This window comes from Lithobates pipiens, unplaced genomic scaffold, assembly GCF_037356315.1.
Source record: "Lithobates pipiens isolate NorthernLeopardFrog02 unplaced genomic scaffold, aLitPip1_a1.2 Scaffold_27, whole genome shotgun sequence".
NCBI classification, from domain to species: Eukaryota; Metazoa; Chordata; class Amphibia; order Anura; family Ranidae; genus Lithobates; species Lithobates pipiens.
Genome location: NW_027507788.1, coordinates 77,666,882 through 77,689,651, shown reverse-complemented (window position 1 = coordinate 77,689,651; position 22,770 = coordinate 77,666,882). Strand labels below are relative to the sequence as shown.

Here is a 22,770-nt window from a genome sequence, read left to right as displayed (position 1 = left end):
TTCGGGGGCTTCGCTCTCAGGTAAGTTATTCATAATGAGCTAGTATGCTATGCATACTAGCTCATTATGCCTTTGCCTTGCAGGTTGCTTTTTTTTTCTTCCAGATGGGTTTACAACCACTTTAATGTCTTCTGAAATGTGAGTGACCATTTTATAATTTTTTTCAATGAATCGTTTACATTTAAAAACGGAATCACACTATGTGGCCCCATTTTTCTCCTTTTGCCATATATCATATTGAGAGGAACTGCTTATGAATTTCGGTCATTATACCTATGGTGGATACCTATTGATGTCACTTCTTTAACGAATCCCTACCAGATTGGTCTATATTGGAAGTCGTGGTTGCTGTACCTTTCCTTGGGTGTGTTCAACCAAAAGCTTGGTTGACCCAACAGACATACGCCTAGCTGGGTTCAACCTGTCTGGTAAGCCTCTTTCCTTATGGTGGTGGATTATCTACAGACAACCATTTCAACCAGATTCAGAGTCACATTATTCTTTGCCATCTTATATGGACTATATGCACTTTATATGCACTAACATTGTTGGTTTGCTTACATTTTTCATTATTGTTGGGCAATCTTAATTTGTTGTGTACTTACCTGCACATTTATATATTGTATAAATTTTTATTGGAAATAATCTCATTGTTTATTTCATTTTTCATCAGCGCTGCACTATATTACTTTATTCGTTCACTTATCTACAGATTATCTGATGTGCTGGCAGCTATCACTATTCATATAAGACAGAGCGTTTTTTTCCACATTTTTTATAAACCGCTACTTACAACTCTACTTTTGTATTTTCTATGCATGTACCCTCCAATTTATTATGCCCACACCAAATTGGACATAAAATTGGCATTACAGAAGTTAAGTTTGGTTGTGGGTGCAGGCCTGCTCAGCAATTACATGGTTACATGCAGTCACTTCACTGTAAGCTGCATTAGGGTTATGTTATATGTCCAGTCCAGAAACAGAAAAGAAAAAGTGTTCTACTTTAGGTAAATTCCTTAGGCAACAAGACGATTCATACTCACTGGCTGCTGACTGAGCAGGAGGTTGCGAAGCTGAGGGTTGGCACCAGGATTCTGAGGTCTTAACATGGCTCCCCCCTGAGGATTCTGAGACTGACCTGGAGTTTGGACTGTAGCTTGGGAGGCCTGCTGAGGCTGCTGAGTGGTGCCCTGTGGGGGCTGTTGCTGTGGCAGCCGAATATGTAACTGAAATGAGAAACCATTAAATTATTGTCAATGCTGAAAATAATACTTGTGCAAGGTTTCTATTGGCTATGATGTAGGAGATAAGCCAAGGGAAAGTGTGCAAAAAATGAGAAATTTATAACATAGGAACATTCAGGATAGATTATATATATATCTATATAGATATAGATATATATCTATATATATATATAGAAACACACACAGTCATGCTCAAAAGTTTGAATACCCTGGCAGAAATTTTGACATTTGACATTCAAATATGACTGATCATGCCAAAAAACTTTTAAAGGAGAGCAATCACATGAAGCCTTTTATTATCACAGTTTTTTTGGATCCTTTTTAAATCATAACAGAAATCACTCAAATGGCCCTGATAAAAAGTTTACATACCCTGGAATGTTTGGCCTTGGTACAGACACAGACGGTGGATGGCCAAGTCTTGGTAGGTTTGCAGTTGTGCCATACAGTTTCTAATTTCTGATGATGGATTGAACAGTGCTCCATGAGCTGTTCAAAGCTTGGGATATTTTTTTTATAAGCTAACCCTGCTTTAAACTTCTTCACAACTTTGCTGTTGATGCAGTTTGTTCACTAAAGTTCTCTGACAAACCTCTGAGGGCTTCACAGAACATCTGTATTTATACTGAGATTAAACACAGGTGGACTCTTTTTACTAATTAGGTGACTTCTGAATATTTTTTACATATTTGTAAAAAATTTTGAAAACCGTTTATAATTTTCCTTTCACTTCACAATTATGTGCAACTTTGTGTTGGTCTATCACAAAAAAAGTGTGTGTGTGTCCGTTCTCCTCTCACTATCATTCTACTACCACTTGGGATCACGAGTAACCGACCTGAACCATTTATGGAGTGACATACAGCTCTAGCCTTGATTATATCAAGGCTTGTGATATACATATTACTGGTGAGTTTGAACCCCTAGGGGAGTTTGAAGCACACAGTGTGGATCTTGGTGTATGGTGCACAATTATTCATCAACCACTAGGACCACCATCTGCTTTTCTATTTTCAAATATTTTATTGAATATAATACAATAAAAAGAGTCATACAATAGATTTATAGTTAAGTAGAATGTATAAAAGTGTGAAATGAGGCGTCTCAGTATATTAACAGGAGGTGAATACTATAATAACAGTCATGTAATTTGGGATTCATTAGTTTAACACATTTTAGCTAAAGATAAACATGTATAACGTTTAATAACTGGATTAGATACATAGTAAAAATTGTACTTTCAAAGTTTAGGGTTGGAGATTTGGTATAATATAGGGTAAAAGAAAGGTTGTTACCAGGAAGGTATAGAGAGGTAAGTAGATAATTCAGGGCCAAGATCCAACCATGTGGCTTGGTTATTCCCTGAATAAAAGATACTTAATTAAACCATCCCTAAAATCTCCTCTATAGTAATAACATTAGGAAATATATAACTGATTAATTTAGCTTGTACATCTATATATAGTAAAAGGAGAGGGGGTGGGGGAAGCATATATAAAAGGGTTGTGGAGGGAGGAGACCACTCCGAAAGAAAATGGTATGTTAATAAATTCTACATGTAACATAGGGGGTAAGATATATGTTTGATTAGTTGTTTCATGAGAATATAAGAGATTGGTCTAGACCATGTGGTAAGTAGTGTTCAATCCAAGGAAGCCATAATGATTCGAACATGGGAACTTTATCTAGTACGGTTGCCTTTATTTTAGCATGAATCATGGCTTGCGTTACTCTATGTTTGAATGATACCATGCATAAAGTGGGTGTTTTCCAGGCTTTTGCAATATTTTGTTTGGCAGCCGTGGTTATCGATAGTAGAAGGTTAAATTGGCGGTGAGTTAAAGTTTGAGGTTTATTATTCAGGAGTGCTACCGTAGGGTCTGGTTCTACTGTGGTTTTGAAAATGATAGAAAGAATTTTGAATATTTCTGACCAAAAAGCTCTGACTATGGGACAAACCCACCAAATGTATGAGTGTGTGCCTAAGTCAGCACATCCTCGAAAGCTGGGTATTGCGAGAGGAATTTTGAAATCCTAGCAGGTACTAAGTACTATCTAGAAAGCACCTTATAGTTCGTTTCTGAAGCTACTATTTTCGGGGAGGACGATCTAGTAGCCTGCCATATGCGAGTCCAGTTTAGTTTGCCTGGTTGAAGATTTAAATAATTTACCCATTTAGATGTATAGGTTGGAGGGGAAGAGGTTGTATGCGATAATAGTTGGTTGTACAGATTTGAAATGAGCCCTCGTTTGTGAGGATCAGATTTGCAAGCTTGTTCAAAGAAAGTGAAGCTTGAGGTAGATGGATTTGAAGGAGTGTTTTGGATTAGAAATTGTTTTATTTGTAAGTATCTAAATGCTTCTTTTTGAGATATAGCATGTGTTTTTTGTAATGTAGCAAAAGGGGTAATAGAAGAGGATTCATAAAAGTGATGAGAACGGGTTAATTCTGCATTTGACCAAGTAAGGAAAGATGATGGCGAAGTCCAGGCAGGATAGAAAGATGGTTTATTAAGGAAGGAAAGAAGGGGGTTATGTTTGGATTGGAGACCAAAACGAGCTCTTAGTCTGTCCCAAATTGAAAGGCTATGCTTAGTAATAGGGTTAGTAATTGTTCGGCGTTGTGCTGGTGGGAGCCAAAGAAGGTTTGCAGTTGATAAAGGATCACATTCTACTGATTCAATTATAACCCAAAGGGGAATTTCTTTTGTAGCTTGGTATTTAGGTAACATGGCTAATTGGGCAGCATAATAATATTTAGAGAAATTGGGAACGTTCAATCCACCACCAATACGAGGAGTGTGAAGGGTAGATTGTGGGAGGTGGGGCTTAAGTTTTTCCCAAATGAATTGGGAAACTTTCCTCTGTAATATGCGTAAGAAATATGCTGGAACTTGTATTGGAAGCACTCTGGAGAGATATAGGATCTTAGGAAGTATTGTCATCTTAATTACAGAAATTCTACCCATCCATGACAATGGGAGAGAGGACCAGGTTTTCATTAATGTTGAGAGGTGAGTTAGCATGGAGGGGTAGTTTGCTGAATATAGATTATTTGGGTTAGCTGTAAATATAATTCCAAGATAAGTAATTTGTGTTGATGACCATGTGAATGGGAGGGAGTCTTGCAATTGCGCCTGCAAGTCAGGTGGAATAGAAATGTTTAAGGCTTTGGGCTTATGAGTATTTATTTTGAGTCCTGATATTGATTCAAATTTGGTTAGGATATCTATAAGATTTGGGGCTGAGGTAAGTGGTGAAGTTAGGAAAATAAGAACGTCGTCAGCAAACATACATAGTTTGTGTTGATGACCTCCTAGTTCGAGGCCTTTAATATTTATATTGGGGCGTATAAGCTGTGCGAGAGGTTCGATTGCCAAAGCAAATATAAGAGGGGAAAGGGGGCATCCTTGTCTGGTTCCTCTCTCAATGGCAAAGGATTCGGAACGGTATCCAGAATATGAAACATATGCTTTTGGGTTTTGATACAGAGAAGAGATCCAACCTCTAAATTGTGTTCCGAATCCCCATCGGATTAGGATGGAGTTGAGATAGGACCAAGAAATAGAATCAAATGCCTTTCTTATGTCTATTGAGAGGAAGCAGGTAGGTATACGACGGGATCTTGCTATGTGGGCTAGGAGGGTAGCACAGCGAATGTTATCACCTGCTTGTCTAGAGGGAATAAACCCTGTCTGATCTTTGTGAATGAGGGAGCCTATTATTGGATTTAGTCGGTTAGAGAGGATCTTGGCTAGAATTTTAATATCTAAATTAAGTATTGAAATTGGTCTATAATTGGACCAAGAAGTGTCATCAGTGTTCGGTTTTGGAATCATGGCTATGGATGCTAATAAGGATTCATCACGAAAGGAATGTTTTGTGAGAAGGGAGTTAAAGGCCTCTACCATAAGGGGAGATAGTATAGTAGTAAATTTTTTATAAAATATAGCTGAGAAACCATCAGGGCCTGGACGTTTGTGGATTTTCAGTGTTTTTATTGCTGTTTGGACTTCAAAATCTGAGATTGGTTTATCAAGAAGTTCTTTTTGAGCAGTCGAAAGGGAGGGGAGTTGTATAGAGGAGAGTAGGGTATCAAATTTTGCTTGGTCAAATTTATGAGTATCTCGGTATAGGTCAGTGAGTCCTTTACTAAACTTATGGATAATTTTGAGAGGGTTACTAGAATAATAATCTTTGGATAATTGGAGGCGGATCAGTTTAGGGGTATAGTTTGCCTTGCGTAGGGCTAAGGCTAAGAAAGTAGTCGGGTTATTGGCTTTCATATAAAAAGTATGTGCAGATTTTCGGAGAATCTTTTCAGCGGAGTCTGTTAAGAATAGGTCGAGTTCTAATTTGGCTTTTTCATATAATTTTTTTTTTTGCTGTGAGGGTTGAAAATTCTCAGAGGCTTTATAAAAAGCATCATCAAGTTGTGCATGTAGTTTTTGTTTTTTCCGATGATGTGTTGCTTGGCTAATGCAGACCCCTCTGATAGATGGTTTAAGGGCTTCCCAAAGTGTCAAAGGGTTTGTATCTAAGGGATTGTTGTTAGTAAGGTAGTCTTGTATAGCATTTTCTATATCTTGTCTGTATTTAGGTTTTATTAGTAGACTGTCATTTATACACCAGGTACGGTGATTAGGTCTTGGAATTAATGATGAAAAGGATGTCATTACAGCATCATGATCTGACCAAGAGCATGGTACAATTTGAGAGTTAAGGATAAGGGTAGAGGTACTAGTGTTTATAAGGAGATGGTCAATTCGAGAGAATTGTTTGTGAGGATGAGAATAGTGCGTATATTGTTTCCTTATAGGGTTATGTTCACGCCAAGTATCTAGTAAGAAATGCTGATTAAGAAGGTTTTGGTATGAAAGGCGCTGAGCATTTATTGGAGTCGGGGATTTGTCTAGGAATGGATATATCCCTTGATTAGAGTCTCCACAGAGCGTTAGGGTACCAGTTTTATGTATATCCACTAGTGGGAACAAGTGAGAGAGGAAGGACAATGGATTCTTATACGGGGCATAGTAAGAGACTATGGTAACTTCGCAGTCTAGCAAGTGGCCAGAGAGTAGTAGGTATCTTCCCTCGGGATCTTTAATTTATTTTTTTAAGTATAAACGGTGTGGTACGTGAAAAGCTATTAAGACACCTCTCTGTTTGGTAGAGGCCGAGGCAGTGTATGTCTGGGGGTATTGTTGACAAGAGTTTTGGGAAGGATTGTGTTGAAAAGTGTGTTTCCTGTAAAACATACCACTTGTGCTTTAAGCTTGGAAAAGTATTGGAACGCTTTAGTTCTCTTTGAGGGGGAGTTGAGTCCCTGTACATTGAGGGTTAGGATATTTAAAGTCATTTTTATGAAGAAGTGGAATATCAGGAGAGTTGTGGGTATTTGGTTAGGGCAAGGAAGGATATATGGGGTAATGTAGATAGGAAATGAAAAGTATGAGTTGAATCTGGTATTGAAAGGGGTATGAGAAGCTTTGGTATAGAAAAAAGGGTGGCTCCAATGTGGAGCAAGTATTCAATGGGTGGTAAAAATCACCAACCAATGGATACTGTAGGTCCAAAGAGTATCAGATTACAGTATCGGGTACTCGAGGATCAAGTTGAATGCACAGTACGTTATGACCGGGATTATGACAGCCATTCAAAATAGTCTATAAATTTGTAAACAAGCAAGTTTTTAGAACTATTATATAACTATATAATTATACTCGGTATATTAACAAAAGTACCAAATAAATAAATAAAAAAGTGTATGAAATAAAAATAGAATTAGCGAAGCATCTCTGAGGTCGATTTTGTTTAACCACTACAGCCCCGGACCAATAAACACCTTAGCCAGAGGTCTTTTTCCAATTTCGCACTGCGTTGCTTTAACTGGTAATTGCGCGGTCATGCAATATTGCACCCAAACGAAATTTGCGTCCTTTTCTTCCCACAAATAGAGCTTTCTTTTGATGGTATTTGATTGCCTCTGCGATTTTTATTTTTTGCGATATAAATGGAAAAAGAGCAAAAATTTTGAAAAAAAAAGATATTTTCTTCTTTTTGTTATAAGAAAAATCGAATAAACTAAATTTTAGTCATACATTGAGGGCAAAATTTATTCAGCCACATGTCTTTAGTAAAAAAAATGTCAATAAGCGTATATTTTTTGGTTTGCGCAAAAGTTATAGCGTCTACAAACTAGAGTACATTTTCTGGAATTTACACAGCTTTTAATTTATGACTGCCTATCTCATTTCTTGAGGTGCTAAAATGGCAGTGCAGTACAAACCCCCCCAAATGACCCCATTTTGGAAAGTAGACACCCCAAGGAAATTGCTGATGGGTATGTTGAGCCCATTGAATATTTTTTTTTTTGTCCTAAGGGATTGAATAATGACAAAAAAAAATAAAAAATTTTTTACAAAAAGTTGTCACTAAATGATATATTGCTCACACATGCCATGGTTATATGTAGAATTGCACCCCAAAATATATTCCGCTACTTCTCCCGAGTATGGGGATACCACATGTGTGGGACTTTTTGGGAGTCTAGTCGCGCACGGCACCCCGAAAACCAATCACCACCTTCAGGATTTCTAAGGGTGCAAATTTTTGATTTCACTCCTCACTACCTATCACAGTTTCGAAGGCCATAAAATGCCAAAATAGCACAAAACCCCCCAAAATGACCCCATTTTGGAAAGTAGACACCCCAAGCTATTTACTGAGAGGCATGTTGAGTCCATGGAATATTTTATATTTTGCCACAATTTGCGGGAATATTACAAACTTTTTTTTTTAAGTCAAATTACACCCCAAAATAAATTCTACTGCTTCTCCCGAGTACGGGGATACCACATGTGGGGGACTTTTTGGGAGCCTAGCCACGTACGGGACCCCAAAAACCAAGCACTGCCTTCCGGATTTAAATATAAAATGCTACCAAAAAACTGTTAGCGATCGCAGGGATCAGGCCTGACTCTGCGATCGCTGCAGTTATGTGTTTAGTGTTTTGTAAGTGACAGTGATCGATCGATACTGCACTTGGGTGGGCTGGGCAGAGGGGCAAAACGCAGGTGCTAGCAGGTATCTGGGCTGATCCCGCTAACAATGTGTTTTTTTGGAACCCTGAACTGCTGGGGACGCTAGTATAGATCTGATCAGATCAGATATTGATCTGTTCAGATTCTATACCACTACAGGAGGTTTATGCTTTGCGTGTGGGTGTTAGCGGTACTGGCACTAACCTAGCGCTGCCTGGGCGACGCAGACCCTGACCCTAAAACCTAATTGATATCACCCGCCGGGTGATCAGGGGGTTAAACCTTTATTGGGTAATAAATGGTGGGTGCCCCGATGCTATAAAAAGCAAACTAACCAGAGTCACCCGTAACACTTATACTGTGATCGCTGGTGAAAGGGTTAACTAGGGGCAATCAGGGGGTTAAAACCATTATTGGGTAGTATATGGGGGTACCTAACGCTATAAAAACCTGGCGGTGAACCTAAAAAAATAACTAGCTACCTAACGACACTAGTGACACTAATGCAGCGATCAGAAAAACTATCGCTTAGTGACACTGGCAAAAGGGGGTGAAAGGGTTAACTAGGGGCAATCAGGGGGTTAAAACCATTATTGGGTAGTATATCGGGGTACCTAGCGCTATAAAAACCTGGCGGTGAACCTAAAAAAATAACTAGCTACCTAGCGACAGTAGCGACACTGATGCAGCGATCAGAAAAATGATCGCTTAGTGACACTGGCAAAAGGGGGTGAAAGGGTTAACTAGGGGCAATCAGGGGGTTAAAACCATTATTGGGTAGTATATCGGGGTACCTAGCGATATAAAAACCTGGCGGTGAACCTAAAAAAATAACTAGCTACCTAGCGACACTAATGCAGCGATCAGAAAAATGATCGCTTAGTGACACTGGCAAAAGGGGGTGAAAGGGTTAACTAGGGGCAATCAGGGGGTTAAAACCATTATTGGGTAGTATATCGGGGTACCTAGCGATATAAAAACCTGGCGGTGAACCTAAAAAAATAACTAGCTACCTAGCGACAGTAGCGACACTGATGCAGCGATCAGAAAAATGATCGCTTAGTGACACTGGCAAAAGGGGGTGAAAGGGTTAACTCTAGGGGCAATCAGGGGGTTAAATCTTTATTGGGGGTGATAGGGGGCTACCCTGGACCTAACACTAACTGCCCTGACAGTTTTTTAACTGTTACAACTGACACTGAATGCATTGATCAGTAAAGAAATGATCAATGCAATCAGTGACACTGTGACTGGGGGGGGGGGGATCGGGGGGGGGGGTCGTGTACCTATGTGTCAGTGTAGTGTTTTGGTGCACTTACTTTTAGTCTTCTCCTCGTAGTCCGGTCAAAAAGACCGCCCCGAGGAGAATGACATCACTTCCTCCTTCCTGTGTAAACAATACACAGTGGGAGGAAGCTCGTCATTGGCCAGGAGCGATCCAGAGGGGGTGGCCAGAAACCAACGGCCATCCCCTCATCACGGATCGCTCCTGGAGGGAAACGGACCGCCGTATCCAGCGGGAGGGGGTCCGATCGGACCCCCCACCCGCTGGAAGGCAGGCACGTACATCTACGTGCTTGTGCCTGCCTGTGCCATTGCGATGACGTATAATGGCAATACGGCGGTCCTTAAGTGGTTAAGATGATTTATAGTGCTCGTCTCATTAATTATAGCTGTCCTGTACCCATTAATCAGAAGTAAAACCCCCGACAACAGGTCCAGAAGAGGATAATAATATATAATTTCTTATGAAATGAAGGTGTTGCAAATATACAGAGTATTGGCACTATATTAGCATTTAAATTAAGAACGTTATATTATGTTAGGGTGTACGACCCATCGCAGTGTTATTTACTGATGATGTCACTGAATATATGATTTAAGGCAGAACATGCCCTAGGGGTTCTATATCACATATAAGAATATATATATTTTTTTTCCCAAATATAATTTTTTTATTAAGGTTTTTAAATAAACAAGCCAGGTACTGACAAGAAAAGGAAAGCATGAACATACACAACATTGATAGCAGTGGGAGAGGTACATTTTCCTAGGCAAACCTGATTAGACTAACAAATATAAAATACTTGCAACTTAATTAATCATCTATGTTGGCAGAGCTTACTGCACTTCCTGTGGTTCCCGTAACGTGGTAATGGTATTAAGACTTCTAAATTCTTTTTTGCTATATAGTCTAATGCCATGCAGTCACAGGATTGGCATAGATCCCATGTACCAAGTGTGAAATATTCCGGGAGAGAGAGAGAGAAAAAGAAAAAACGAAGAAAAAAGAAGGAAGAGAGAGAGGACATAGAAGGAAAGGGGGGTAGAGAGAGGGGGCTAGAAGTGGGAGTGAGGGTGGGGGCTGAGGGGGGACGGGAAGGGAGTTATTGGTCTAAGGGGGGAGGACGGGGGTGGCCCACGGGCTTCCCCAGATATTATCCGTATATTTCCATTATGTGGAGACTCATTTGAGTTCTAAGACTGAAAGAGAGATGCTCCTTCTTGTGAATATTTAAACATGTTCCAGTGGGTCCAAGTCTTTGTATATGTCTCGTGTCTGTCTGTCGTGGTCAAGACCAGGTCCTCCATTTGGTTAATGTGTTCTACTTTTTGTAGCCATAACGCAACAGATGGAGGACTACGCTGTTTCCACAATAATGGAATGCACGATTTCGCCGCGTTCACCAAGTGTCTCAAAATAGATCTTTTGTAATTTTTGACCGGGATGTCAGATGCATGCAGAAGGAAGAATGCTGGGTCGTCAGGTATAGTATAATCTGTAATTTTTTGCGCAATGGTGCGCACTGACCTCCAGAAGGTACATAGTAAGGGGCACTCCAAAAATATGTGCAATATAGTCCCTCTACCCGTACCGCACCTCCAACAGGTCTCAGGCATGTCTGGGAAGATAACATGGAGTCGGTGTGGCGTCATATACCACCTTGTCAGTATTTTATAGTTTAGTTCCTGGAATTTAGTACACAAGGAGGATTGGAAAGCTAGGTTTATAATGTTTTGTCTTTGTGGTATAGAAAAGGTCAGTTTCAAGTCTGATTCCCATTTAAGGACACTGGGCAGTATCGGTTGGTCCGAGGGAGTGTTGAGTAAGGCATACATCTTCGATAGGGTCTGGGAGAGTGGCTCCAATTCCGAGCAATATTCCTCGAATGTGGTTAACTGTCGTGCGAATGCTTGGGGGTGGCCCAGCCTTCTGCGGAAGTGATGTAACTGTAATGCATTCCAAAATGCTAGGTTGTATGGGCCCGTGGGGATAGTCAGGTCTTCGATAGTTGGCCATGCGCTGTTTCGCACGAAACGGGATTCCGTGGTAAGGTCTGAGTCTCTTAATGTCTGAAATCGCATTGGTGAAATACCTGGGTCAAAAGAGGGGTTCCCCATTATCGGTGTTAGGGGTGATGTCTTGGTCGTTAGTCGGTGTTGTAAAAGAACCCTGGAGCATTGTCGTATAGTATCGCCTATAAGGGGATGTTTCTTTAGTTAGGGTGGTGTTGCTTCCCAGCACCAGAGTGTGCTCTTGATGGTAATCGGGGACTGGTCTTGTTCTAATTGGACCCACAGTTTAAATTCGCTGTGTCGGTGCCAGTCTATCATCCTACTTAGGTGTGCCGCTTGGTAATACCTCTTGATATTTGGCAGTGCAAGCCCCCCCAGATGCTTCGGTAATGTCAATTGAGTCTGGGGTGTCCGTGGCTTCTTCCGGGCCCAGACAAACCGTGTAAACAGTGATTGCACTTGCCTGAAGTAGGAGTTAGGAATCCCAATTGGCAAGGCTTGGAACAGGTATAAGTATTTAGGTAAAATACACATTTTGAGTAGATTACATCTGCCAAACCAAGAGTGTAGACCATTTTGCCATGTGTCCAGCAGTTCTTTTATTTTAGCAAGGAGGGGGGGAAAGTTGAGTTTGAATACGTCCGAGATGGCCACCGGCATGTGCGTGCTGGGTCCCAGGGTCCTGTGTATCTGGTCTATCGTCACTTGTGCGGGCAATTCCACGCCATCAATGCTGCGGAAAATTGCAAGTGCTGTTGGAGCCAAGTCTCTGGCCCCCGAAGCCTCTGGGATGCCTCTGAGCCGGAGGTTGTTCCTCCGGCTCCGGTCCTCCATTTCCTCCTGGTGCAATTGTTGGTCTATTAAGGCTGCTTTTCTCTTCTCCAGGGAGTCTGTAGTTAGTTCCCCACTGTTTATTCTTGTTGTCAGCTCCTGCAGCTCTTCCCTCACCTCTGCAATCTCTTTCTTGTGAGCTGCTTCCACTGTGCCAATTAAAGCCACAATGTCCACTTTAGTGGGGAGCGCTCGGAGCAGGATACACAGCTCCGGGTCCATGCAGTATAGGAGGGAGGAGGGAGGGCTGTCTGGGACCGGAGGGGAGGCCGGCGGTGCGGCCAGCAATAGTTCCGGCATCTCTGGCTCCAGTATGAGAGCGGGTGCTAGCTCCGGCGCCGGGTCCCCCATCGTACCTGCACATGCGGCCGCCATCTTGATGTCCGGAGGCCCTGTCTGAGATAGCCGGAATAGCCAGTGAATTTCGCTCAGCGGCGGGTCCGGAGGAGCGGATTTCTGGGCTTTATAGTTCTGCTTTTCTGCCTTTTTCTTTGCCGAGTGCATGCTGTGTGCTGCTCCGCCTATATCGCCGGGATGGTCGGGAGACGGCCGGGAGCCCCTAAGCCACACGTCTGTGCTCGGCCATGTCCAGGCCACGCCCCCCACATATAAGAATATTAACATCAGTCCATCTGTTCTTCTTGAGCTGATGGAGGTGACGTAGTACGGCACCTTTTATGCATACTGGGATGATCTGAAAGATTAGCAGTGTCCTGTGGTTGTTTAGGAGAGTTAGATGTTGCCTGACGTTTGGATCCTTCAGCTGTTCCCTCTGATGTTGACAGGCGAAGATCTTGAATTGCTTCAATGAGATCATCTTCCGTTTTACAGGTGAAGGTAGAACCTCGGTGAGAAAAGCGGACAGCAAATGAGAAGTTCCAGCGATAAGAGATGCGAAGAAGTTGGAGAATCTGCTTCATCGCCTTTCTTTTCATTAGAGTTTGCTGTGAGAGGTCTTGAAAAATCTGATATTTATGCCCCTGAAAGATTAAGGAAACTTTACTACGGGCTGCTTCCATTATTTGTGCTTTAGTGCGGAAGTAGTGTAATTTTATTACAATGTCCCTGGGGGGGCCATCCTCTTTTTTGGGAGCCAGGGTTCTATGAATCCTGTCCATTTCCAGGCGCTCTATAGAAATTGATGGGACTAATTCCAGGGGGATGATGCTGCCGCCATTTTAGCAGTAGTTCCAGTCAGTTTGGGCTTTTGAAGTTTTAGATTTCAATTTTTTTCCCACTGTACATTGTTACATTTGTCACTGAGACATCAGGGCACATTTTGATACTGTTTTGTAAAGCGGTGTGCTGCTATAACTTGCCATTATTAGCTGTCAGGTCCCGGTATCCACGGAGCTCTAAGCAGCCATGTACTGCTCAGTTAGCCGCACGCATGTGCACTCAGACCACCATCTGCTTTTTGGACGTTATACTCACCAACTGTCACCCATTTGTTTCTCATGTGATTAAACATATGAATGCCGGTCAGGAGAATGAGTGACAGGAGTGCTGCTATAGTATTGGACTAATTTGTGCTTCTGGACTGGATACTATTTGTTTATGAATTGTCAATTTTTTTATTGGCTGATTTTGTTTTATTGCCTTTTTTACTTTATGAGTAACATAGCGCTGAGTTGGTGTAAGTAGGCATTCTAGTACACCCAAATGGTTTAATTTTGGAATAAGGCTGTAACATAACAAAATGTGGAATAAGTGAAGCGCTGTGAATACTTTCCGGATGCACTGTGTTGTGTGTGTTATATATATATATATATATATATATACACACACACACACACACACACAAAACTGACAGTGCCTTAAAGAGTATTCATACCCCCTTGAAATTTTCCACATTTTGTCATGTTACAACCAAAAACTTAATTGTGATAGACCAACACAAAGTGGCACATAACTGAAGTGAAAGAAAAATGATAAATGGTTTTCAACATTTTTTTACAAATATGTAAAACATTTTCAGAAGTCATCCAATAAGTAAATAGACTAATGCCGCATATGCACGATCGGAATTCCGACCAGAAAAAGACAGATGAGAGCTTTTCATCAGAAAATGTGACCGTGTGTATGCGCCATTGGAATTTAGCTGTCCGAATATTCGCCAGCCAAAAATTGATAGCATGTTCTCAATTTTCCTGATGCAAAAACTTTTTATCGGAAATTCCGATCGTGTGTATGCAATTCCGACATGCCAAAAATCATGCATGCTCAGATTCAACTACGAGACAGAAGCTATTGGCATTTTTTACTATTTTACCCGTTTACTTAATTTATCTTCTATCTTTGGTTGAATAAATTGCACATCATAAATGTGAAGAGGGTTTTGGAGAATTTCTCCAGATATCCCAATAGTTATATGAAAACCCAATGCTCTCCCTTCTTTATATGCAAACAACTTTTCCATTGTGCATTCATTCTGGAGATTACCTCCTCAATTTTGCTAGTGTGATACGTGTGGCAGAGTATATATGAATAACTACTTTCCTTGTTAGAGAGGGGAACTGCTCAACCCCCAGGCTCAGTGAGGTTAAGGTGCATTTGAGCCCAGTAGTGTCTTGTATAAGGGACACGGCTTCATCCCAGAAAGGACGTATCACTCCACAGTTACAGAGAATATGGAGGAGATTGCCAGTACCACAGCAAGCTCGCCAGCATAGTGGCGAGGTCTTTAGGTTCATTTTGTTTATACGTAAAGGTGTGAGGTACCATCTGTGGAGTATTTTCTGGATGTTGTCCGAGTGATCTACACATGCTGAGGATTTACTGCTATAGTGTATAGCTTACTGCCTTTGGTGTAATGTAAATTCTTTTTGCAGATCTCGCTCCCACTTTACCATGTTTGCATGCAAAGAGGGGAGGCAGCTTTATAAAATATGGATATCCCTTTGAGTTTACTTATATTTTTGTTCCTTAAGTAGTTCCATATTGATAAGGGTAATTCTATAGGGTGGGCTTGGTTTGAGGTTTTGTAGTGCTGTATTTGGTAAATTTTGTATCTGTCCAGAGCGTCTGGATCTGTTATATCAGCTGTGGAGAAGTGCACTCCCTTTTTTTCCCAGGATTGTGTGGATAACTCCAGGATTAGGTATTCATAGGATGCTAAGGGTAATTTTTATCTCGTCATTGAGGACCACGTTACTGTAGTGGCTTGTATGGTCAAGTATGAAGGAATTGTTGGGCTATGGTGTAGACTAGCCGCCATTGCTAAAGCCAATAGTTGAGTCCACCCATTATCCGTTTGGCAAGAGAACCAGTGCTTTGCTTGGTCTAGTACTGCGACTTTGTAGTATTCTTGCGCATTAGCAAGGCCTAAATCCCCCGCCCCCCCCCCCCCCCCCAAGGCATTTAGATTTATACAGATTCGTCAGTGCTATTCTAGGTTTTTTCTCTGCCCAGATGAACTTCCTCAGGCATGCCATTAGTTGTGAGAATAATATCTGAGGGATAGGGATCGGTAGGGTCCTGAAATAGTATAATAGTTTGGGTAAAATTTGCTTTTGTTATGCGGCAATTCTCAAGCCACGACAGGTGAAGTATGCTGATCTGGTTTAGTTCCTCCTCCACTTTGGTGAGCAGAGGTGGGTAGTTACTGGAGTAAATTCTAGAGGAAGATGAAGTTAGCTGTATACCTAGGTAGGTGATCGAGGGGGGATCCCAATTACAGGGAGAACTTCTTTTTGAGTTTACTAATTGTTTTCTCTGGTATATTTACATAAGGATTGAATTTCTGGGATAGATGATTCTGGTGCTGTTATGGTCAATATGATATCATCAGCAAATAAACCTCTTTTGTGGCTTTCAGTGCCTATTTCATACCGTGTACTGACTTATGGGATCTTATATATTCCACTAGTGGTTAACAAGCGAGAAAAGGATCGGAAATAGTGGACACCCCTGACGGGTCCCATTGGAAAGCACAAATGGGTCAGAGTATGATGGAGATATAGACTTGGGCAGTGAAGTTGGAGTATAGCGACATATTTGCTGAGTGGATTAGGCCAGATATACCAAATTTATGAGGAGTCTTAGACAGGTATCCCCAGTGGACCCTGTCGAAAGCATTTTCTGTGTCCAGTGCTAGGAATATGCTAGGTTCTGGGGCAACTTCTGAAAATTGCAGTAGCTTTAGCATTCTCCTAGTCCCATCAGGTGCCTGTCTGCCCTTTACAAACCCAACTTGATCTAGACCTATAAGGGATGGAGTGCTTTCCATTAACCTATTTGCTAAGATTTTGGCGTATCTTTGAAGATCCGTGTTCAGGAGCGATATGGGCCTACAATTTGGGGAAGTGATGGGTCTTTGCCTGGTTTGGGTATAGTGACAATGGCCGATTGGAGCATTTCGCTCGGGAAGGAGTAAGCCTGTGCCGCCAAGTTGAAGACCTCGACTAGTTTGGGGGCAAGGAGAGTGGTGAAAGCCTTATAGTATTCAGCGGAAGACCAGTCTGCTCCGGCAGATTTGTGTACTGGAAGTTTTTATAACATTCTCAACTTCTGCATTAGTAATGGGGGAATTTAGTTTCTGTAGTGTCATCTATCTAGGGTAGGTGGAGTCCATAAAGGAAATCATTGATTTGTGTATCTGTGGGTTGGTGAGTGTCTGGGTCTGTATTAAGATTGTAGAGGGAGTAATAGAAATTCTTAAACACGTTATCTATTGGAATGCGTAGGGTGTCCTTAGTCTGGTGGTGTTTTATCTGGATGAGATTAGAACGTGCTTGGCGCTTTTTGAGTTGGGATGCTAGTAGTTTCCCTGCCTTGTTGTTTTGTGAGTAAAATTAAAATTTCATTCTTTTAAAATACACGTCATATTCCTCCCTGAGCTCCTGCCGTAGTTCCTCATGACAGGAGTTCAGGTTTTTTAGTATGTAGGTAGAAGTGGAATTGGGGTTTTTGTGTTGTGCTTCTAAGTCAGCTATGGACTTGTGCAGTTTTTTTTCCTTTCCCTAGAAGCAATCTGTATAAGGTTTTCTCCGGTGACCGCTTTGTGAGCACACAACTGCGGTGGGGGAACACTCCAGTGTCGTTAATTTGGGAAAATTCCTGTATTTTTCCTTCAATCTCATCTCTTATTTTGGGGTGCTATAGAAGGAGAGTATGGTTTTGCCATAGGGGTTTGTGGGATATGGTGCTCATATCCACAACTTCGATAGTTACCGGTGCACGTTCCGACCATGTGATGTTGTGGATATTAACTTTACATGTATTCTACAAGGTGAACACATCCATAAGAAAGAAATCTATTCTTGAATAGCTGTTATGAGACATTGAATAGTAAGTGTAGTCCCTCTCAGTGGCTTGGAGGCACCGCCATGGGTCAGAGTCTTTCTTCTAGGCATAGAGACCCCAAAGTAGGCCTCCACCTCCGAGCCACTGAGGAGGAGTCAAGGTCATTGTTTAAGATTACATTGAAATTACCACACAATAACAAATGACCCTTCTGCATTTGCTTAGCAGTCTTGATGACTTTACGCACAAACTTCAGGGGTTTGATGTTGGGTGCGTACATATTCACCAGGGTTTAGGTTTTATGATTGAGTTCTGCAATAAGTATAATGAATTGGCCCTGAGGATCGATATACTTTTGCAATAGGGAAAAGGATATAGAGTCTTTGACTGCAATTAGCACTCCATTGTGTTTGTCTGAGTCGCTGGCTGGAAAGGCGCGTGGAAACTTGAGCATTTTGGAGGGTTGGCATTGGAGAAGTGTGTCTCCTGTGCACAGAAGATGTCACATTATAAGTCCATTGCTGTTTTTCAGAGAGCTCTGCACTTGTATGGGCTATTCAGACTTTTCACATTGAATGCCATTATTTTAAGATTAATTTGAGTGGTAAGAAGTGCTTTGTCGCCATCCAGTGGTAGAATTCGGTATGACGAGCGATGAAACTTCAATGCGGGAAATGTTCATGTACCGAAGAGAATTATTTGGTTTAACCATTAAGGAACATAGCGTGAAAAGAATAATCCAAACTGCACGTAGTTCTGCAAGTGGTCTGCCAGTGCACACAGTTCTGCGAGCGATCTGCCAGTGCACACAGTTCTGCGAGCGGTCTGCCAGTGCACACAGTTCCGCGAGCGGTCTGCGAGTGCGCGTAGTTCCGCGAGCGGTCTGCGAGTGCGCGTAGTTCCGCTAGCGGTCTGCGAGTGCGCGTAGTTCCGCTAGCGGTCTGCGAGTGCGCGTAGTTCCGCTAGCGGTCTGCGAGTGCGCGTAGTTCCGCTAGCGGTCTGCGAGTGCGCGTAGTTCCGCTAGCGGTCTGCGAGTGCGCGTAGTTCCGCTAGCGGTCTGCGAGTGCGCGTAGTTCCGCTAGCGGTCTGCGAGTGCGCGTAGTTCCGCTAGCGGTCTGCGAGTGCGCGTAGTTCCGCTAGCGGTCTGCGAGTGCGCGTAGTTCTGCGAGCGGTCTGCGAGTGGTCTGCGAGTGCGCGTAGTTCTGCGAGTGCGCGTAGTTCTGCGAGTGGTCTGCGAGTGCGCGTAGTTCTGCGAGCGGTCTGCGAGTGCGCGTAGTTCTGCGAGTGCGCGTAGTTCTGCGAGTGCGCGTAGTTCTGCGAGTGCGCGTAGTTCTGCGAGTGGGCGTAGTTCTGCGAGTGGGCGTAGTTCTGCAAGTGGGCGTAGTTCTGCGAGTGGTCTGCGAGTGCGCGTAGTTCTGCGAGTGGTCTGCGAGTGCGCGTAGTTCTGCGAGTGCGCGTAGTTCTGCGAGTGGTCTGCGAGTGCGCGTAGTTCTGCGAGTGGTCTGCGAGTGCGCGTAGTTCTGCGAGTGGTCTGCGAGTGCGCGTAGTTCTGCGAGTGAGCGTAGTTCTGCGAGTGGTCTGCGAGTGCACGTAGGTCTGCGAGTATCTGTGTATTGTCTTGATTATTAGTGCCAGAAAGCTAGTTGTTAGGTCCTTTGGACAGGGTATAATCCCCATTCCTCATTAAATGTAATAGGTACGATGCTCGGCGGGTGTGGAGACTCGACTTGATGTACATCTTGCGGTATGTGCCGAAGAGAATTATTTGTTATGACCATTAAGGAACATAGCGTGAAAAGACTAATCCAAACTGCACGTAGTTCTGCGAGCGGTCTGCGAGGGCACTTAGTTCTGCGAGCGGTCTGCGAGGGCACTTAGTTCTGCGAGCGGTCTGCGAGGGCACTTAGTTCTGCGAGGGCACTTAGTTCTGCGAGGGCACTTAGTTCTGCGAGGGCACTTAGTTCTGCGAGGGCACTTAGTTCTGCGAGGGCACTTAGTTCTGCGAGGGCACTTAGTTCTGCGAGGGCACTTAGTTCTGCGAGGGCACTTAGTTCTGCGAGGGCACTTAGTTCCGCGAGGGCACTTAGTTCCGCGAGGGCACTTAGTTCCGCGAGGGCACTTAGTTCCGCGAGGGCACTTAGTTCCGCGAGGGCACTTAGTTCCGCGAGGGCACTTAGTTCCGCGAGGGCACTTAGGTCCGCGAGGGCACTTAGGTCCGCGAGGGCACTTAGGTCCGCGAGGGCACTTAGGTCCGCGAGGGGTCTACGAGGGCATGTAGTTCTGCGAGTATCTGTGTATTGTCTTGATTATTAGGGTCAGGAAGCTAGTTGTTAGGTCATTTGGACAGGGTATAATCCCCATTCCTCATCAAATGTAATAGGTACGATGCCCGGCGGGTGTGGAGACGCGACTTGATGTACATCTTGCGGCATGTATGCATTCCTTGATCATCCGATCGAGGGTGAATACTGCTGTGCAAAATGTAAGCGCATTGTTTCCCTGGAAACCCAGGTTCTGAATCTGGGGAAGCAACTGTCAGCACTGAAGTCCCTCCATACTAAAGGAGAGCCAGGAACGTACATGGCAGGTGCCAGCACAGAGGCGGGTGGAGACAAAGAGGTGAAGGCACTAGCAAAGAGTAGATGGGTGACGGTCAAGAAGGGTAGAGTGGGAAGTGCCAGGGAGGCCGATCCAGGGCTGGAGCATCCCAATAGTTACGGTCCATTGAGTGACATTGGTGAAACCAGTCAGGGATCAGCACTGCTGGAGCTGAGTGAGTCTCTTTGCTGCCAGGGAAAGAACTCCTTACCGGGAGGTGCTGGGGAAGACCCAGCTGTCATGGTGCATGTTGGCACCAATGACAAAGTCAGAGGCTGATGTAGCGTCCTAAAGAACGATTTTAGGGACTTAGGAGCTAAATTGAGGAAAAGGACCACCAAAGTAGTATTCTCAGGAATACCACCGGTACACTGAGCCTCACCAGATAGTCAGTGGGAGACTAGGTAAGTAAACAAGTGGCTGAAGAGCTGGTGTAGTAAGGAGGGGTTTGGCTTCCTGGAGGACTGGGCCGACTTCTCAGTCGGTAACTGGTACTATAGAAGGGACGGACCGCATCTAAATGAGGAGGGTGCAGATCAGCTGGGAATGAAGATGGCCGAAAAATTAGAGGGGTTTTTAAACTAGGCGATTGGGGGGGGGGTCCAGAGGTAGAGCTAGCCAGCGCGGAACATATTCCAGAGGGTAGTGTTGGGGGCATTATTGGTAGGTTGACCAAAGCACATAAACCCAAGGTTAGTATAGTAGCAAGTCCTAGTGGTAATCTCGGAACACCCAATAAGAGGATAATATGCGACCGGTCTGAACTACGTGGCATGTTCACCAATGCCAGGAGCCTGGCAGACAAGATGGGTGAACTAGAGATACTATTTTACGAGGAGGATTTGGATTTTGTGGGAATTTCAGAGACCTGGTTCAACAGCTCTCATGATTGGCTGGCAAGCATTCAAGGGTATACCCTTTATCGCAAAGATAGAGAGGGTAAAAAAGGGGGAGGGGTATGTCTATATATCAAGAATAATGTACAAGTGAATGTGAGAGATGACATCACTAAGGGAGCTAGGGAGGAGGTGGAATCCTTATGGATAGAGCTCCAAAGGGATGAAGCTAAGTGGAAAATAATACTGGGAGTATGCTATAGGCCCCCCTAACCTGAGGGAGGAAGGGGAGACAGATCTCCTATCACAATTTGAATTAGCAACAAAGATGGGAAGTGTTATCATAATGGGGGATTTTAATTATCCAGACATAGACTGGGTGGAGGGAACCGTGCATTTATTTGAGGCTCGCCAGTTCCTAAATGTCTTGCAGGACAATTTTATGGGTCAGATGGTAGACGCACCAACTAGAAATAAAGAGTTACTGGATCTACTGATTACCAAAAATGCAGACCTGATCACGGATGTGGAAATACAGGGCAATTTAGGGAACAGCGATCACAGGTCAATTGGCTTCCATATAAATCACACAAATAGGAAACATATGGGGAATACAAAGACACTGAATTTCAAAAGAGCCAACTTCCCTAACCTACGAACCTTACTAGAAGGAATAAACTGGGATAAAATCTTCGGAACAAAGAACGCAGAGGAGAGATAGGTTTACTTTAAGATCATAATAAATAAGGGAATTAGCCAATGCATCCCATTGGGTAATACATTTAAAAGAGCAAACAAAAGGATGTCTTAACTCCAATGTAAAAATGCATATAAAAGCAAAGGAGAAGGCCTTCAAAAAATACAAGGTTGAGGGATCATCATCAGCATTTAGACTTTATAAAGACTGTAACAAGAAATGTAAGGGTGCAATAAGGATGGCTTTAAGTATGTAAACAGTAAAAAAGGGAGGACAGACCATATTGGCCCCATAAAGAATGAGGAAGGACATCTGGTTACAAAGGATGGGGAGATGGGGAAGGTATTTAATTTACTCTTCTCCTCAGACTTAACAAGGAAATTGGGGGGCTTCAGTAACCAAAACTGCAGTGTTTATCCTCATGACACATCACAGGAAGTACCTCACAGGACAGAATTAAGATTAGACTTGGGAAAATTAACATTAATAAACATTAATTAATCACTGGGACCAGATTGGCATGTTCCTAATTGTTACTGACAGTCTACTGACTGGAATGTTACCAGCTGATTGGAGAAAAGCCAACATAGCACCAATATTTAAAAAGGGCCCAAAATACATTGCTGGGAATTAAAGACCAGTTAGCCTACCATCAATAGTATGTAAACTCTTGGAGGGGATGATAAGGGACTATATACAAGAGTTTAGTAGTGAGAACGGTATCATTAGCAGTAATCAGCATGGATTCATGAAGAATTGTTCTTGCCAAATCAATCTACTAACCTTCTATGAGAAGGTGAGTCGCCAGCTAAATAAAGGAAGGCCCATAGATGTGGTGTATCTGGATTTTGCTAAAGCATTTGACACAGTTCCCCATAAACGTTTACTGTACAAATAAGGTCTGTTGGCAAGGACCATAGGGTGAGTACATGGATTGAAAACTGGCTACATGGGCGAGTTCAGAGGGTGGTGATAAAT

At 42.9% G+C, this 22,770-nt stretch overlaps 1 protein-coding gene across 4 annotated transcripts in view; it reads right to left on the bottom strand.

Annotated features, from left to right (window-relative positions):
- Window positions 1-22,770, bottom strand: part of MED25 (mediator complex subunit 25) — a 474,735-nt gene that overhangs the window by 44,664 nt on the left and 407,301 nt on the right. For all 4 annotated transcript variants that reach the window (XM_077457089.1, XM_077457091.1, XM_077457090.1 and 1 more), the window contains one exon: window positions 1,046-1,228. In XM_077457089.1, coding sequence (XP_077313215.1) covers window positions 1,046-1,228 — 183 coding nt within the window. The remainder of the gene's footprint in view (window positions 1-1,045; window positions 1,229-22,770) is intronic.